General features: G+C 39.9%; 1 protein-coding gene across 2 annotated transcripts; it reads left to right on the top strand.

Moving 5' to 3' along the window:
* The first annotated feature begins 213 nt into the window (after positions 1–213).
* Positions 214–19,689, top strand: kdm6bb (lysine (K)-specific demethylase 6B, b). 2 transcript variants are annotated; one of them, XM_086098998.1, is made up of 22 exons: positions 214–327; positions 1,976–2,090; positions 5,448–5,484; positions 5,850–5,973; positions 6,468–6,530; positions 6,709–6,928; positions 7,027–7,272; positions 8,304–8,453; positions 8,516–8,797; positions 9,533–11,640; positions 11,733–11,859; positions 12,612–12,717; positions 13,803–14,008; positions 14,666–14,832; positions 14,922–14,990; positions 15,066–15,214; positions 15,879–15,993; positions 16,074–16,261; positions 16,383–16,524; positions 16,697–16,823; positions 16,904–17,074; positions 19,042–19,689. In XM_086098998.1, exons 4-22 carry the CDS (start codon positions 5,855–5,857, stop codon positions 19,063–19,065), a joined length of 4,779 nt encoding a protein of 1,592 aa, XP_085955124.1. In that variant the 5' UTR covers positions 214–327; positions 1,976–2,090; positions 5,448–5,484; positions 5,850–5,854; the 3' UTR covers positions 19,066–19,689. The 2 variants fall into 2 exon arrangements, with proteins under 2 accessions (XP_085955124.1, XP_085955125.1); XM_086098999.1 differs by lacking the exon at positions 214–327 and adding an exon at positions 1,384–1,497.
* The last annotated feature ends 328 nt before the right edge of the window (positions 19,690–20,017 follow it).

Here is a 20,017-nt window from a genome sequence, read left to right as displayed (position 1 = left end):
CTGGCTGTGGTCCAACTCTAAAACACACACAGAAATTAAAGGGCCCCATCCATGCCCCTCCTCCGTTCCCCTCACACTACGCTGGATCACACATTTCTACCCTCTGATTGGCTTGTGTCTTGTGATTGACAGCGAGTTGGCCCGCCTTCTTCGGCTTGCACGGTGAGCCCGAACGTCGAATATCGGATTGGAAACAGGAAGAGGACTAGAGGGGGGAGAAAATACACGGTGGACAGGATCGGGTGAGAAAAGGTGGAGAGGAGTGAAAGGGAGGAAAAGGGGTGCAGAGGGGGGAGTGTGGACCAAAAGACGGAAGACAAATAAGAGGTAAAAGTCGACTGCACACCGGCAACTTCAACGTGTTCGATTTGCCTTTCCCTTCTCGAAATACACATCTCACATTGTGCATTGTAGTAGAGCTACTGGCGCCTGCATACAAGTGTAACTGCATTTCGATTGACCCGCTTGCATTCGGACCAGTTTCTTATCTGTCTTTTGTGTGTGTGTGTGTGTTTTGTCCTGCAGCTGACACTGCAGCGTGCTGCACATTCGACACACACTTACAATGCATTCTCACGTGCACATTTTCTAGAACCCAGGGTGAATTTTTCAAGCTGTTGGTGGGGTGGGTGGTTGGGTTCTCAACTATTGCAGCTTTAAACCGTTCAGCTTAAAACTGTTGAATGTGTGGAGTGCAGCAGTAAAAAGCCACATGTCTATCTATCTATCTATCTATCTATCTATCTATCTATCGCCTCCTTGCACCCCTGTCAATCCCTCACCATCCCATCAACCTAATATGCCTCCTCGCATGCCAGCATTCTGATGTGCACACAAACACATGCACGTGCACCCTGCAATGAACCCGTCAACCTGCATGTATCATTGTCTACTCTAAATACACTTTTGCACTGTTAGCAAAAGAAAAAAACCCTCCTTCTCGCTCTTGACCTTGCCTTGGTACATTCCAGTACCCCTCGGAGAGACGTGCGTTATGGAGCATACGCCGGGAGAGGCTGCCATTATAGAAGGGGGGATACAGCAGAGGGGAGGAAAGCAAGCCTGCTGGTTATTTTTAGAAATGGCATTGATATTCGGCTCCTACTGTACATTCTCCCTCTTGGCTGCCATGCTTCTTTTTTTTCTTTTTTTTTTGTCAGACACGCAATATAATCATACACAGTGTGTGATATCTGGGGCAGGCTGTCTGTCTCGTCCATGTCAGTGCTGACTGTTGCAGCTTGTCGCCTCGTCTCCATCTGTTCTCTCCGTGTCTGCTTCTTGTGTTAGCGAGCCTGGAAGTCACAGGAGACGGTCAGAGTCTGGTGCAGCCCATCCTTCCTTTTATGGTATCGGATCACAGTTTGCCACCCCTGCGTGCACACACATGCACGGTTGCAGTAAGAGATGCACGTTTGCAGTATTTCACTGTCAGATTGGGAGATGCTTGCTGGAAATGTTCCGCCAGGAAGGGATGAACAAAGACAGAAACCGACGGTAATGTTCTCCCGTCAGCACACCGCCATTACCCACCTCTCTGTCGAAAATCGCACGGTCTCCCCTCCTAGTTTAGGCCTTACTATCAACTCTGGGCTAAATTATCACTGGTTGCCAGGGTTACAAGGACACACTGTGCAGGAGGAAGAGGAGGGTGTGCGGAATCAAGATAGCCATAAAGAGGAATTGTAATGGGCAGTGTTTGTTGGTATCCTGACACGAAAAGTAATCGCCCTAAATCAAGTTATGATTACAGCAAAGGTAATAAAGGCAGAGTCACGTGGAGGAAAGAGGATGTTTATCCACCATCCTTCTTCTGCCCTTATCTCTCATTCTATGTTTGAAAAAAAAAACAACTAACAATGCAGATCATTGTGGATGCAGGAAAAAAACAAAACACTAAGCTTTATTTGACACAATAAACCAGCAACTGACAATGGTATTTCCTCACTCTGTCTGCTCTGTGTGTCTTTGCCAGATAGTGGAGGGGCGAGCATGTCTATTTAAAGACTGTACGGGTCTGCTGTATTTGCTATTTTGGACTGACTGACTGAGAGCCCATCTCCCCTTTTTGACTCGTCTTTCACTGTAAGGTAAGGGTGCTTTAAAAGAATGGCTTCAACATTGACTCATTCACTGCCAATGACGGCTATCGACGTCAAAAATTCATTTGAACTATTTCTATTAGTTTAAAAAAAAAAAAAGTCCCACTTTTGTCAACAAGTGTATGAAAACCTAGAATTTTTTATTGTGCATTTAGAACAGATATAACATTTGTGATTAATCGTGAGTTAACTACTGAAGTCATGCGATCAATTACGATTACAAATTTTAATCGCCTGATGCCCCTCATTTTTAATAATTTTTTCTTTTGTTTTTTTTAAATTGCGTCAGGCGATTACAATTTTTAATCGCTTGACTTCATTTTTTAATTTTTTTTTTCAAAATTCATTTTAACTATTTCTATTAGTTTAAAAAAAATCTACTTTTTAACAAGAGTATGAAAACCTAGATTTTTTTTATTGTACATTTTGAACAGATATAAAATGTGTGATTAATTGTGAGTTAACTAGTGAAGTCATGCGATTAATTACGCGACTTAAAGATAATAAAAAATTCAGTCAGTTAAAATTTTTAATTGTAATTAATCGCATGACTTCAATAGCTAACTCACGATTAATCACAAATGTTATATCTGTTCTAAATGTACAAAAAAAAAAAAATCTATGTTTTCATACTCTTGTTAACAAAAGTGGGGAAAAAATGTTAAACTAATAGAAATAGTTCAAATTAATTTTTGACGTTTATAGCCGTCAATGGCAGTGAATGAGTTAAAGGGGAAGTCAACCTATACATTTTCTTTGCAATAATACCTTGCATGTGCCCTCCACTAACACGGCCTTCTGATTAATATTGTGTTATTGGAATATGAGTTACGCAGCAAAATCCACCCGTTTTTTGTCCATCTCAGGAGGCGGCATTCTTTCACTTGCTGTCGACTGAAAATGACATCACGGGTGCTCGGGTAACAACCAAACACCGCTGACCTGTTTTCTGAAGCCGAGTCATGATTGGTTGTTACTTGAGCCCTGAAAAACGGTGATGTCATTTTTTCATTCAACAGCAAGTAGCAAAATGGCCGCCCCCTCAAGCAGGTAAAAACATATGATAATAATCGTCAAGTTGTTAGGTAAATACACATTTCAGCCGGAACAGACGGCAGAATTGTCCAAAGAGTTGGTGTCGCTTGCAAGCAACAATATTGTCCGCTCATAGATTTCGAAATGTTACACAGTGCTGACTCTACTGTTTTGAATGTGTTTTTCCTACCGCGGGGTATTCTACACTTTCCTAACATAACCCTTCGCCGCACGTGACGTCATTTGGGCTTCGGAGCTCAACTCCAGATGTATGAGTTAACCCTGCACAGATGGGTTTAATGTTGGCCGTGCACACAACGCTGTTGTTGTTGAGCCAAACTGGAGCTGACGGTCAACTCCCCCCGCATCTCTGTAACAAGAGTGTGCATTCCACTCTGCAATAGTGAGGCTTCAAAACAGATGGGGGGTATCTGTAGTCGGTGTAATGGTCTATAAATCCTTTCAAGTTTAAAGAGCTGTAAGATGTTTTTTTTTTTTTTGCTTCTCTGGGAACCAAAACATTACAGAAAAATTGAAAACAAAGGTTGTCATGAATTAAGGCCAGACATCTTTTAAAGTACGATTGCAGTATTTCATTTTGAAGGCATTGCAAAGAAATACTTGAATACAATTATTTTTGCCATTTTTAGTTAGTTACACTTTGTGCCAAAAAAATCAAGTTCAAGCAAGGTCAAAGTGATGAACAGCTAATTTTCAGGAAGCTTATGTTCTTTAAATTAGAGAGGATTACAAGGACTTTAAACAGGCATGTTTAGTCAGCATGTCGCAGCTTTTTTTTATTTTATACAGCAATCAATCTTATATAAAGTACACACTGAATGTCGTGGAGTCATAATTACATGTGCATGGTAATATATTGCTGATTTATGAATGCATGTTGTGCCCTCTTTCTTCTCCAAAAATAAATCTAAATGAAATGGTCTTTACATGGCCTAAAGCCAAAGCAGTAAAAGATGTCTGGCTTTCAGTTGCTGTAGCAACTGGGTAGAAATTGACTCGTGAAGAGCTTCCTCACTTACCTCATTCACTATACACAGTGAGGCTTTCAATGCATGGCTGCACAACATTCTATAAGCGCACTATACGCAAATGTGGATGGAAAAAACCTTAACCACTCAAGGAATTGCCTACAAGTTACACAGCTGGGTATGAAAGCATATTCGCAAGCAACCACATCTGGTGCAGCTTCTTCTTTTTTCCCGCAACAAAGATTGCATCACCTATGTAGGCAATAATAATAATCGGAAACAATTTTGTTAAAAACAAAAAACAAAGTGAAGTCCTAGACCAAGGATTTCTAACTTACAATTATGCAAAATCCCGGTCTGTTTTGATCTTCATTGATAAAGCAGTGCAGAAACAGTAAGGTGAAAAATAACCCAATTTGGGGTTAAAAAAAAAAACATTGGACTGATCTGCTAGGTTTATATTTGATGCAACTTTCTGTTATTTGGCAAAAAAAATTGGTAATTTTATATAAATCAACCTCAAAGATTTGTTTTGGACAAGACAACCCCCCAAAACTGGGTCATTTTATATAAAATAACCCCCCCCCCCCCAAAGTAAAAAAAAAAAAATGTGGGTCGTTTTATATAAAATTATCGGGCCGACATTAAACATTGTTAAAATTAAATAAGATTTTTAGACTTGTTTTTTTATTTTTATTTTGTAATGATTTGCCCATTTGTAAATGAAAACGGGTCGCAAAACACAAAGAAAACATGCCTTTTAAAACCTCCTTGGCTGAGGGCTGAAATTACTTTTTGTCCCAAAGGCTTTACACTACTAGCTCCCAAATTTTCTCGGGTCAATTATTTTTGTAGCCCAGAGTTCCAAGCAAACATAGTGAATAAGCATTTACCTGTGATGCTGCGCGCAATAACAAAAGTCAGCCCCAAATGGAGATGCTTTAAAAAAAAGCTATTGGTTAAGGTCTTATAAAGCGTTTTTAAAATTCAAATTTTCATAAGTATGGTTCTCTCTAAAGCTAGAGGCTGATGAGAGGTGGTTGGATGGATATCATTTGGAAGATGGGGGCTGTAGCTTAGAGATCAGACTTATTAAAACAACACATCTCATTTGCTTTTTCTTTGTTCTGAAAGTTAACTTCTTTACTATCAGTGCCATGTGTTTTATTGTTGGATGAATGCTAACTATGATAAAGTGCAGCAAAAATGTTTAACGTTAGAAACAAAAGTAAAACAAAACAAAAAATGCAGATATCCAATAATCAAGCAAAAAAATAAAAAACTCCATAAATCACTAAATCATGTGTCTTGTCTTTTTCAGGTGAGAAGTGGAAAGCCTCCCGAACACAGACAGACTGGTAATCACAGAGTATTTGTTTTTATTCAAGTTTTTTGCGTGTGCCAATCGTACGTTATATAGATGTTCTAATCAAAATTGCTACTTATATTACCGGTATATCAGCTAGAAATTTCAATATGTACGTTAGAAATTCATATACTGTAACTAGATCCAGCAAAGAGTTGCGTCAAAAATGTTCCCTTTTACAGAGAAATTATTGGTTTTGATTGGCAATGTCATAGTGGTAGAACTTTAACAATGCTGTTTGTATTTTATTGAGCTTGCAAAGTTTAGAGTTGTACTGCAATATATTTGAGAGCAACATAAGAAAGCCAAAATGCTATACAAGTGAAAAAAAACCAACATTCAACATGTCTTTTGCAGGCTGCATGTATCACCCGGCAGAGCTGTACTCTGGCCGTAAAACATGGCACTCCTATCCAGATGGAGGACCAAACAGAGGACAATGGGCCCCGGTAAACTGTCGGCCCTGGAGCCAAACGCAAAGGTCAGCAGCAGCCATGACAAGACAAACAGACATTGAATCATTTAATGGACGTTTCAATCTGAATTTGAAGAAATAGTTCATTTCGCTTTTGGTTTTGTTATATGAATATGAAAATGCTTTTGACATCATTTTTGCTCTCACGCGATCGCCTGTTAGCTAGCGGCAGGTGCGACGGCAGTTTCTGTGGAGTGTGGCAGCGACACAGGCTGATTAACTGTGATGAGCACATTCAAGAAAAAGCACTTAGGCTAGGCTGCAGTTGAGAGTGTGCGGTTTTAAACGCGAGTGAACGAGCCCACAGCATCTCCGCTGACGGAAGATTCACCAATACGTCACGAGAGATACTGTTAACAAAATAATACGACTTTATTTGTATTTGAATCAGTAAATAGAGGAAGTGCACGACAGACAATCCATGTCGTTTGTGCTAACCCGCCGGATGAATGTAGCATTATTTCTTGAATACAAAACCGTTTTATCTGTTGCCAATGCAGATGCAGCGGAGGGCGCGTTCCACCCGATCGTCCCATCTCACCGTCAAGTCGTCAGTTAAACAGGTGAAGAGTAAAAAATAGTCAAAGTAGTTTGTGGAAAAACTCAAATCTCCAGAAGCATTTTGAGAGTGCATTCTATTGCGCAATATGCTAATTTGTGTGTAAAAAGGCCCTTTTCAAGCATGCTTGTTGTTTTCACAGTGATGATCTCATCCACCATGATGTTTGTTTGTTTGCCAAGGGGGGAACGCACAGTCCACTGTGCCCAAGACAAGGGTTCCTCTAAGGGGCACAGGCAGTCCCTGAACGTTTGGGATGGTAAAGAACATCCATTTGAGGCCCAGAACTGGCATCACAACTCTGCACGCTCTTTCCACAACCGAGCTGGCACCAACAATGGTTATCTAACAAGACCGGGACAACGCTACACAAACTGGGACAGCAATGTCAGCAACTCTTTGGTGAGGCCTTTAGAAGAAGGGGCTTGTGAGGAAAGTATCTTTTCAAAGGAGTAAATGTTGTTAGTACTTAACATTTTGTTTCTAAATTTTGGCTCTAGCATGGGAGTCCTCGCCTGCACCGTCACAACAGAGAGCTCCAGTCCCCCCCAGAAAGATGGGCTCCCTCGGATTTTCGCAGGAGCTTCCCTGGTCGGATGATTAATGACAGACCCGGGCCTTGGAAACGGCCAGCCTCTCACCAGCGCCAAGACCAAATGCACCAGCATAGTCCACCCCCACTGCACCCGACAGCCACCAGGGATGAGTGTCCAGCCAAGAGGAGCCGGGACTCTGGTCCTGATCAGGTATATGGTTCAACAATCACTAGCTTGGTAGTTGCATTTCTCAGTCTATGCCCTTGAGCAAGAATACCAAAAGGCGCGTGTTCAAGCGAGGATTGTTGAATGAAAGGCGGCGGGTATGGTGAAGTAGAAAATGTGTGCTATAGTACCACCCGCTGGTAGTTTACCGTGCATTGTACACCATCAGGGGAAAAAAAGTGATTTTATTTTAATGTACCTTTTTCAGGGGGTCCAATTTTTTTTTTTCAACCTAGACCTTTTATCCCTCTTAAACGCTTTTAAATGTGGATAGATATGGACTCTTACTGTCTGTCTATTTCTGGTTATTTATACTTATTTTAAGATACTTATTACTTATTTGATCAAGCAGTCTTGGCATTGAGTGTTAAGTACTGCGAGGCTTAAAACAAAAAATGTCCACATTTTAAGATAACTAACCAACTGGGGTTTCATAATTTGAATTTTCTTATTTTAAGATTTTGTAGAATCTAGTAATGAGGTAAATGAAAAAAAAACCACAAGTCAGAAAACGATCAGACAAAAGTGCAATACAGTATAGCTCTTTATTATAAGCATTTTTTGTCTTGTAAAAATAAGTCCGGGGTTTAGTTATTTACTAAGCTCATTTTTCTTCTTGTCAGTAAATGCAATACCTGCGCAGTGTCTACCCTCAGACTGGGAGGTTGTGGGTTCATTTCCCTCGCTGGGTCATATCAAAGACAATTAAAAATGGGACCGGTTATCTCCCTGCTTGAAACTAAGATGGCCAACCGTAAACGAATATGCATGTATTTTAGGAACATAGTTTTATATATTACAGCTTGAAAAAAGTCAGTATTACTGGTTTTTAGTGTAAAAATACTATTTTCAAAACCGCTGTGGTTGATATGGACCTAGTATTATTTTCTTAATTTTCAAAATATTACAGGTAAATTTAAGTAAAAATGTCTTGTTCTGTTGGCAGATAATTTTGCTTAAATTAAGTAATAATTTTCTCATTTTACTTTATTTTTTTTTTGCGTTTCTCTCTTTAGTCATCTCATCCAGGATCAAGACATTTAGTTGCCCACCCACCATCCTCACCTCGCCACCACCGTTGTAACCAAGATGACTGGAAGCCACCTCACGACCGGGCGGGTCCGAACCACCCCTCTGACCACAGGACCTCAACAACACATCAACAGGTACGCTCGCTTACTCATTTAAAATTGTACTTCATTTCTGATTTCATTCCTTCTTTATTTAGGAGACCTCAAAATCACGCGCTGGAGGACATAGCTTTTGCAACAGTGACCCAACAGTCCAAAACCAGGGTTGCAGCAGCAGCAGCAGAGCTTCACATCTTGGGAACGGTTACCGAAAAATGTCTTCACCAGCAGAACACACTCGTATGCCTTACAGCCACCAAAATCCTCATTACCACCAACAGCGGCACACTCGCCACCTCAGAGATGAACAGCACAAACCTCTGACACACCGCCTTGAGGAAGAGGAGAACTTGAGGAATCATCTCCGCAAGCAAAGCACAGTAAGAAATTGTTCATTTGTAATAATATATGTAAATGTTTTAATTTTGCTACCCACCATTCTGTGTACATTTGTTTGGGCACATTTTGAGGCTTTATTTTTTTTGTTCCCGCACCCATAATAAGTCCATAATGTGTCTGTGTCAAGCTGCTAAGTATTCTTTATGTATATATTAGTGTCAGGTGATTAATTTTAATTTAATGAATTTAATATAAATTTAGTTTTATATCTGTTCTGAATGTACAATAAAATATAATTAAATATGTTTTCTAAGATTTCATACTCTTGCTAACAAAAGTGGGAAACAATTTTAAACTAATAGAAAAATGGCTGCATCTTTTAGTCATTGATAGAGTAATTTCATAATATTTAGTTAAAATTAAAAAGATGTACTGTACTGTAAAAAATTTGTGTGATATTGATTTCTGGTCATTTTTCTGCCAGTAGATGGAATAATTGCATTTGTAAGATGGTGGTGACAGCTCAATGCATTTTATTTTATTTTTTTCATTTAAGAGCTATCTAATCTTTAACATGAAGTAACTTGAGAAAATCTGTACATTTTAAAAATGTTAAAATACAATTCGATCCCAGTCTCCACAAATATTTGCATTATTATTAAATTTATTACTGCTAAAAAAAAAAATAATAATAATAATTTGTGGTGTTAATTTAACTTTAACTCAAAATTAACGCACTATTTTTGACACCCCTAACATATGTATTTACTCTACAGGAAATCCACCGTAACATAAGAGACATTTCAAGAGAGCCAGCCACCTTCAAGAATTCTGCAGAAGAATCTCCTAACTATTCCTCCCTTCATTCAAAAGATTCTGCTCACATTTCACGTGTTAGCCCTCCATTACACAAAGCAGCTAACCGTCAACAATGTAGCCCTGGCCTCAGTGGGCAACCAAAAATCCAGGGAAGCCCAACTCACAGAGCAAGATTCTGCTCAACGTCGATCCCATCTCATACATCTCCAGCTGGCCCAAAATCCAGGTTTTCAGATGTCAAACACAAGAAGACCTCACAGCTTCTTTGCTCGTCTCCACACGGCAGCTCAAGAATAAACAAGCCAGAAAAGGAATCAGAAGCCCGAAGAATGGTTGGATGCATACAAAATGACAAACTGGGGAAGAGAGAGAGAAGGGATGATGTGGCAAAGGCAAATAAAAAGGCTGAAGACAGAAAGAAACGGAAGAAAAAAGAACGGAAATTAATTGAGAAAAAAAAGAAAAGGGATAAGGACGGGAAGAAAGAAAAGAAAATAACCCTGAAAGCAAAAAACACAGAGAAGGAATGTTACGGCTCCTCTCTTATTTCTAACTCTTCAGCAGAGGCGCATCTTTCCACTTTTCCTCAAGGACTTACACTCCCCGCAAAAAACAGCTCCAACCCGACCACAGTCTCATCCCGATCAGAACAAGGACCAAAACCTAAAAATGCACTGCCTTCCCTTTTGCATAAAGCCTTAGAACCTCTCAGCGCAGCGTGTTCTGTGAGCGTCGAGCAGACAGGGCAAGGAGGGCTTCTCCACGCCCCGGATCTCCAACCCGTGGCCGTGATTGGAAATAGAGAAGTGGGAGACAACCTTGCCAACACTCCTCCTGTCCTCAGCTGGCAGGGCTCACCCGTGTCAGATGTGGGAGAGGATGACGACGACATGGAAAAGGGAATGCTAAGCAGACCCGTCCTCCAGCCCAGCCCCACTCAGTGTCTTTCTCCTCCGCCCTTGGAAGACGAGAATATTGATGTTGTGGTTAATGTTGAGAGTAAACTGGCAGATTGTTCAGAACCCCACCATGCGTCAAGTACAACTAATCATGTTCTTGAAGATGAGGCAAAGAAAGAAACTCCAGTCAAGTCCAGCTCTCTACATCATGAGCTTCACCATAAAGCAGGTCTGGATGATGTCTTCAAGAGTCTGGCCACTTTTCTCAGCGGCCAGAGGACTGCGTGTCGAGGGGGTCCATTTGGGGGTTCTCCTGCTTTGACCGCTAGTGGGGTTAAAGTTGCTTCCTCTCTTGCCCGTGAGCCAGATATTAACTGTCACCAGAATCAAGATTCAGCCCTCAAGTCGCGTCCGGCATCATCCAAGGAAACGAAGAATCCGCCGGATTCGCTTTTAGAAAAGCGCAGTGAGGCAGATCACCGCGAGTCCACCAGCAAAATAGCGGAGCCGGATGTTGATATCAAAGAGAGACAAAAGGGCAAGGATGAAGGCATCCAAAGCGAAAAAGGGGTCTCTCTTTTGGACCACTCGCTCAGCGCAGAGCTGCGACTGACCACCACCCACACCACCTCTTTGAACCACCTCCTTGTCTCGAGCAAAGACGAGAGGCTAAAGAGCGAGGACAGAGATCACCAGGCCCGAAGTAGAATTAAGATAAAGAAAGAGAAAAGCACGCTTATCCACAAATCCAAACGAAGACATAAAAAACAAAAATCCCCTCCTGTCAATGATGTGCCGAAAAAGAGAGCGAAACATGAAAAAGCAAAAGCAAACATCATGACAAAGATTAAAGGTGATGTCAGCGTGCTTGGAACTGTTGTTTCATCAGGACCTGCAACCTCTGATACTAAAACGTCAACTATGAATGCATCCAAATTGAACGCCGCCACACCAGCCACTAAACCTCTTTGTACCCCAGCTTCTGTTGACCCGCTCAAGCTCAAAATGTTGTCCATGGGCTTTACCAAGGAGCTGAAGGTGCTCTTGGTGAAAATGAAGATTGATGGCAAACACGCAATCAACAAAGCAGAAACAGAAGAGCAAAAAATCCCACTCGGTCAGATTAGCATCCAAAACACAGGAGCCGAAATTGTGGGAGCTTGCAAGTAAGTAGTCGCCCAAAGATTGTTACTTTTCGTTTGATCTGAAAGAATACTTCAATGCAGTCTTTGTTTTGTGTTTTTTTTTTTTTTCACAGGATGGCAAAGGTTAAGGAGAAGTTCACGGAGTCGTACCTGCTTGCTTCCCTTTCTGTGAAACCTCAACTTTCCGTCCAGATTCCTATTCCTCGAGAAAAGCGCAACCCTCCCACGCCAAGCATCTATGTAAGTCTATGCAAATATAAAACAATTTAATATTTTATTTCGCTGTTAAACCTCAATAATAGTGTTGATATTTGACTCCTGGAAGTCGTGTGTGTGTTCTTGATTTTGATTATTAGTGCATTCAAATGATTTAAAAAAGACTAAAATCCTGAATAATTTGGGTAATTTAATAACCCACAAGCATAATTACCCCAAAAAAAGTAGTTTACAGATTACATATTACTTGATTTTAAATTACTTTAATTGTGATATCCAGCAAATACCAACAACCCTGCGTAACATAAAAATGACACCCGGGTTTGCCACCTAATCGGAAGTGCATTTTTAACAGTGACATTTAAGATTTTTTTTTAAATTAAAAATAAAATGAACACAACCTTTTTGACTTCACATAATTTTTACGGATTTCACTTAAATTATATTGGCTACTAGTTTTAATTAAAATAAATAATAATAATGATAATAAGACTAGCATGTTTTAAAATTAAATCGAAAATAAAGGCAAAATTAGCAAATTTTTGAGTATGTTACCAGCATCGCTTGAGCACGAGTCTCAAAATATCTGAAACATCTGTCAACATAATGCAGTCCTATTCTACAATTATAAAGATATTTGACTACCGCTCCAACAATTTCTGAGCAAAATTATCTTGGTAAAGGCAACATTTTGGATGCGGCATTTGTGTTGGATTGATTGTGCAGTGTTGTGGATAGAGAATACAGCACATCAATTGCATTGTTATTGTTTGCAGTTGGAGAGCAGGAGGGACGCCTTCTCACCGGTCCTGCTTCAGTTCTGCACCGATCCCAAAAATGCGGTTACTGTCATCAGGGGCCTTGCTGGCTCTCTCCGCCTCAGTGAGTTTATACACAACACAAATTCTGAGGCTGCTGAACCAATAATTGCTCTTTATTCTTTGTCATCGGTGTGTGAAACTGGTAAACCCACAATGCGATACATGCAATCACTGAAGACAAAGGGGCAATATTTGTGCCATTTAGTCATCTTGTGCAGGTCTACACAATCATGATATTTAAGTTGTATGCGTTTTGTATATTTTTTGGGGTGTTAAAATGACTGTGTTCATTTTGAGTGGAATTAAAGCTCCTTTAACACCACTCTTTTTTTTTTACGCATGGTTAATGACAGCCCTTTACTTGGAAAGCCTGTACTGGGGGGAATTCCTGTCGCAACGCAGCAGACACGTCCACGTCAAAATTTAGCAGTAATGAATTTAATAATAATGCATATATTTGTGGAGACGGGGTCAGGTTGTATTTAATCATTTTAAAATTGTGCACAATTTCATGTTAAAGATTAGATTTTAATATGAAAAGAAAAATGCACTGAGCTGTTACCTGTGTCTTACAAATGCAATTATGCCATCTAAAAATGACCACAACACAAATCAATATCACACTCGTTTTTTACATTACAGTACATCTTTTTTTAATTTTAACTCAATTTTATGAATTATTATGAAATTATTGTATCAATGACTAAAAGATGCAACCATATTTCTATTACTTTAACATTTTTTTCCACCTTTATGTTAGCAAGAGTATGAAAACTTATATATTATTGTACATTTTGTTGTACATTTAGAACAGATATAGAATTTGCGATTCATCGTGAGTTAACTATTGAAGCCCTGCGATTTAATTACGATTTAAAAAATTGTGATCACCTGACACCGCTAATATCTTTCAATAAAAAAAAAAGTGTTACTCTTCATTCAAGCTGACATGTATGACTCTAGCCATCTTAACTTAAAAACACAATTTGTCAATAGGGTTACACTCAGTTTTCAAGAAGGAAACCTTGTCACCATTTTGGGAAAATTGTTTAAGCAACATTCACTTTTACACTTTGCGCCCGCAGGCAGAATTTAAAACTGGTCAAGAAACATCTGATAAAAATGTTTTCTTTTTTTCTATGTGAGACCTTGGCTTGTTTTCCACCAAATCTCTGGTGGAAGCCAATGCGGAGCATGCTGTGGAGGTGAGGACTCAGGTCCAGCAGCCCGCTGATGAAAACTGGGATACCCGTGGCTCCAGTCAGACGTGGCCCTGCGATAGCAGCCGCTCACATACCACCATTGCCAAATACGCTCAGTACCAGGCCTCCAGCTTCCAGGAGAGCCTGCAGGTAGACCTTTTTCCTCGGGGCACCCACACGTGTGCTCATCAAGCATGCAATGTTTAACATTGGTGTACAAATAAATGCAAACTGAGAATTCAGTGCATAATGTAGCCATAAAAAAATGAAGTATGAAAATAGTAATACTTCATATATGCCTTTCACCTTGAAGTTGTGAAGTGCGATGTAATTAACTCATTCACTGCCATTGACGGCTATAAATGCCAAAAATTTATTTTAACTATTTCTATTAGTTTAAAAAAAAATCTACTTTTGTTAACAAGAGTATGAAAACCTAGATTTTTTTATTGTACATTTTGAACCGATATAAAATGTGTGATTAATTGTGAGTTAACTAGTGAAGTCATGCGATTTAATTACGCGACTTAAAGATAATAAAAAGTTCAGTCAGTTAAAATTTTTAATTGTAATTAATCGCATGACTTCAATAGTCAACACATTTCATATCTGTTTTAAATGTACACTAAAAAAAATTCTAGGTTTTCATACTCTTGATAACAAAAGTGGAAAAAAAATGTTAAACTAATAGAAATAGTTCAAATGCATTTTTGACGTCTGTAGCCGTCAATGGCAGTGAATAAGTTAATGGACAGACTTGTTGCCGTTAGCCAACCTACCAGCTAAGCTCATGTAGACGCTTTATAGGAGGAGAAGGAGAGTGAGAACGAAGAGGAAGACGAGCAAGCTGACTCCTCAAATTCGTCATCCACTGCTAAAGCAGGTGTGACATCAGCCAGCAATAACGCCTCGACTGACATTAAAGCCACCTCTGCGCTCGCCTCCAGCAAGAACACCGCCGCCAACGCACCCAGGTTAGCGCAAAAGACGGCATCTGCATTTAGAAGGGATTCACATTTGGAGTGTTCTGATACTCAACTCAAACGTTCCCATTCCTTCCCAGCTCGGAAATGAAGTCTGTTGGAAAGATAATCAAATTCGGGACCAATATAGATCTCTCAGACCCGAAACGGTGAGTTTCATAAATTCTCGCCGGTCAAATAATGAAAAGGTAGTTGTTTCACACGATCTGCCGTACTTCTCGAAGGTGGAAACCTCAGCTGCAGGAGCTGCTCAAGCTGCCAGCGTTCATGCGAGTGGAGTCGGTCAACAACATGCTCAGTCATGTCGGTCACACCATCCTGGGCATGAACACTGTCCAGCTCTACATGAAAGTTCCGGGCAGCCGGACACCAGGTCAGTTGACCTTTGATATACTGTTAGGGGCCAACATTAGATTTTTGGGGAGTTTTTCCAACAATGATTGCTAAAATGGGGGCTGCATTTAAGTCCCCTTTTTTTTTTTTACTGGACAAAAGTTTCTCATTCAGGTCAGACAGTGGTTCTTAACCTGGGTTCGATCAAACCCTAGAAGTTAGGTGAGTCGGTCTCAGGGGTTTGGCGAAGATCAAGACAAACACACAACTCAAATAATTCATGATGATATGTCTCGCCATCATTGGCTGCAGGTGATCACGCTACATTTCCTGGCCTATCAGTGCTGCAGGGAATTTGGTGCACTCGGTAGTCGACTTGTGGCTGTTGTGGTGTTCCACAGGGTTCAATTCTGGGGCCTCTGCTGTTTTCATTGTATATGGTGAAGAGAGCCAGATTCTATGAAAATGCTACTTTCCCTGTTCATTTGGTTCACCAGTGAATCCACTCTTGAAAAAAAATAATATATTTTGTTTTTTTAATAAAGATGAATGCACATAGAAAACTGGTGGGCCAACAACAACATTCTGAACCACTTAGCTGAGAGAATTAAAAAAATAACCATAATAATTTTATGCTACTCAAAGCAATTTGACAAATGTGTAATTAACAATTACAAGTTTCAGATGCATTGTTTTGTCCTCAGGTCACCAGGAGAACAACAACTTCTGCTCAGTCAACATAAATATTGGACCAGGTGACTGCGAGTGGTTTGCTGTCCATGAGCACTACTGGGAGTCTATCAACAAATTCTGTGAGAAGTGAGTGAGGAGGCTTGATTTTTAACAATAGTAGAAAGCCGTTCCACTGTACGGTTTTCTTAGTTCTGTTTCTATCGCAGGCATGGAGTAGACTACCTCACAGGGTCCTGGTGGCCAGTTCTGGAAGACCTCTACAGCTCCAACATCCCCGTGTACCGTTTCATCCAGAGGCCGGGCGACTTGGTGTGGATCAATGCAGGGACTGTGCATTGGGTGCAAGCAGTGGGCTGGTGCAACAACATCGCCTGGAATGTGGGACCTTTAAACTGTGAGTCACGGGAAGCAACACTTTGGAGAAAATGACGACAAAGCTGCCTGCTAGCCATCTCTTTGTCTGGATTAAGACATTTTCATGTTCAGTTTCACATAACCTGTGTTTCCGGCGTTAGCATACCAGTATCAACTCGCCCTGGAACGATACGAGTGGAATGAGCTGAAGAAGGTTAAGTCAATTGTTCCCATGATCCACGTTTCCTGGAATGTGGCTCGCACCATCAAAATCACAGATCATGAGACCTACAAGATGATTAAGTAAGATGTTTGTTGTTGGTGATATTATTATTATTATTATTATCATTTTACAAGTCTGTCCCATTGCACTGAGATTAGCTGTACCAAATGATCCCTCATATGTACTTTAAATGAACTCAAAATGACCGCACACATTTTTAAATGACCCGCGTTTGTGTCCCTGCTCCGTCAGACACTGCCTCCTGCAGTCCATCAAGCATATCCAAATTTTGAGGGAACAATTGGTGGCCTCAGGAAAGAAAATCTGTTATCAGAGCCGTTTGAAGGAGGAGCCGGCTTACTACTGCAACGAGTGTGACGTCAGTTTCCCCAACTCGTCCTTTTCCTTTCACGTTTTCAGCTGTCTAGTTGTGTGTCATGCACTTTTCGGTATGTGCAGTTGGAGGTGTTCAACATGCTGTTTGTGACCAGCGAACACAGCATGAAGAAGACCTACGTGGTGCACTGCGAGGACTGCGCCCGGGCTGAGAGCCCGTCGTTGACTGGCGTGGTGGTGCTGGAACAGTATCGAACAGAGGAGTTGATGAAAATTTACGACAGCTTCACACTGGTTCGTCTCAGCTCCATTCCGGTTGCATCCATTTTCTATAACATGCGTCCACCATTCTCAGAAGCGCTAATGGCTAAAGTTTGCGTTGGAAAAGCATGTCAGTACTCCTCTGTGCTCTACTCCGAATCTGATTTATTGACCAAATATGTAAAAAGACAAGGAATTTGTCTTCTCAGTCACATTCTGTCCAAGAAACACAAAAATTAACATTATGAATGGGAAGCCTGGTGGGTCACTAAATTAGCGCCCCAGGGTTTTTTTTTTGATGAAAAAATAAGAAAACATGAGGATGGGGGCGAAAATAAGATCAAATCTTACACCTTCACAATTTATTGAAAAATTTCACATTTACAATTCCCGGTATATCTAACAGTAAGAGTACCAGAATAGTATGAGTTAAAGCACAAGAAGTGAAGCGTGCAGAGGGGGCGCATTGGGTTTCAGAACTAGGCCTTCACGTAATGTTCATTTGGTCAGAGAGTTACAGTATGTAGCTGCTGCCACTGTGAAAGTGGCGAATAAATCCTTCATTGTCCAACTAGTCCTCACAATGTCCAGAATTTTTCTTTTTGGTTGATTCCACCTTGAAAAATGCATTTTCACTCATGTACTGTTCAATGTTCACTCTCGGCTTCATGTACTCTAATGAAATCCATCACCCTTATCTACCTTACCCTGGCAATTTGGTCGACTAAAATTCCTCTTTTTTTTCGTCCGGCTAAAATGGATTCATACTAAAATACAATCAGATGACTAGAATGGGACTAGAACTTTAATTGATTTTAGTCAAAAGACGAGAACTAAAACTAAATAGAAATTCCTTGTCAAAATTAACACTGCTGAGTAAAACACTTCAGCAGATTGTTATGACATGCAGAGGTTCAAAATGGCACCGTGCACAATTTTTTTTAATTAATACAAATGGGGGAGGCAGATTTATACCATGTTTCTTTATAAAATGCCCGTTTTTGGTCACATTGACTCCCAGTATAAATCATAATTTTTGATATACTGCAAACCATTGTCAAAATGGCATGCGGTTATGATGTATTGGCTTTTTCAAGATTCTAATTATGTCGTATGAAATATTCCAATTTGAAAATTTTATATATATAGTACAATATTGCTTTTATTGTCCATTGAGGGCATTACAAAGTATATATATAATATATATGTATGGATACGGATAGTAGTTCAAGTGTGACTTAGTTATCACACTTCAAGAGCAAAGCCCATTTTGGGCTCAAATGCCACAAGTCAAATAAAAATAAAAATAAAACACAACCCACGGCTTAATCTATGTATGAGATGAAATCCCACTCGAGTAGTGCTGAACCATGGAAAAATTCTGACGTCCCCCAAGGGATTTTAGGTATATTTTCTGTATATTCAACTTGTAATCTGATTGGTTCAGATTTAAAAATATATATATATTCTATATATTATTATTATTATTATTATTATATTGAGTCTGAAGTCAGTGGGGACAAAAAAAATATATCTAAAAATATAAAAAATTATATATATATAACTCACAAATGACTGCGCAGCCAAGACTCACTATGAAATTGTGACAAAAGATTTGTTGGAAATCCATTATTTTACAAATGTATGCAATGTTTTAAATTGATGTCAAGGCTTTTTTGATCATGTTTAATTAAGCCTTCCGAATAGAACATTTGCAAAGTTCTTCTCCTTTGGGGGGGAATCTGTAGCAGAAAGCATGTAAGCCTCCTGCAATGTGAGACATGAGGCTGATTTTAACTATTGTTGTTACCTTATTTTGTCTTTTTTTCTTATTTTTTTATTATTGGGCAGCCGTGGCCAAAGCGTCTAAACATTGCCGCCCGTCGCCCTGAGCACTGCGATTCCTCCGTAACTCATGTTAACAGTGACTTGCGATTTGACCTGATGAGTGGAATATGTGTCACCGCTGAACTTAACCTCGTTTGTCTTCTCCCCGTCAGGCTCCATCGCCCATCTCAAAATGAGGATGTCGCCATGGCGTCTTTCAGCCATAACCAAAACCAAGGGCAGCACAAACGTTGCCTTGAAGGCAATCTGTTTTCCCGCAAGCACGTTGTGAATCAGCCGATCGACGTTTACTCTGTTGTTTACATCTCACGATAAGTACAGCTCACTGTCTTCCCCATACCAGCTGCTGATTGGACGTGCGCGTTGAAATAGAATGACTAGAATGGTAATTGTCATGGATGGGAAAAAAAAAAAGAAGAAAAAAAAAGAACAAAAGTGAGCACTGCTGTAAAAATCAGGTTATTTACATTCAACGGACTCTGCTGTGATTCAAAAGCGTCAAGTAGCCAATTTTATGTATCAATTCAGGTACTTTTATGCAAATTCCGTGTTTTTACACCAATCTAGTTATTCTATATGTCCACGAATTTGCTGTGATTCTATTGTACCAGCAGAGGAAACCGCTTCGCACGGGAGAGGTAGCTGATTGTCGTCACATTTGCATCCTATTGATTGATATTGATCGCGGTTTGCGTTGATCTTCAGGTAAACTTAACAACATGTTACTCATTGCCTGTGAACTCTCTGAGGTGCTATCTACTCCGGTCGTATTTATTATTGTCAGATCAGTCCCCCCCCCCCCCCCAAAAAAAAAATATTTCCACCAGCTTGGAAATGCACCACATTGGCCTTGTAAACTGTATTATGAGAAGTTGTAATTGGAGTGTAAAAACTATGCCAATATGCTTTTTGTTTAACTAAAAAAAAAAATAATCTCTTAAAATAAGGGATTTGTTAGAGAACTAATATGGCTTTGTTCTTAGTTGGGGGATCAAACAGTCAATATATAATCTATGATACACCGAAAAGCAAATGTGTGGATTTTCTATTGTGTTTGTTTGCTATGGGAACAGAATCTCAATTTTTATACCTCTTTTGTGTTGCTTGTTTTTAGATGACATGAACATA

Source organism: Leptonotus elevatus, chromosome 16 (genome assembly GCF_054856555.1).
Source record: "Leptonotus elevatus isolate MCC_2025b chromosome 16, RoL_Lele_1.0, whole genome shotgun sequence".
Taxonomy (NCBI): domain Eukaryota; kingdom Metazoa; phylum Chordata; class Actinopteri; order Syngnathiformes; family Syngnathidae; genus Leptonotus; species Leptonotus elevatus.
Note: the sequence above shows the minus strand (reverse complement) of the source record. Positions and strands in the feature narration are given on the sequence as shown.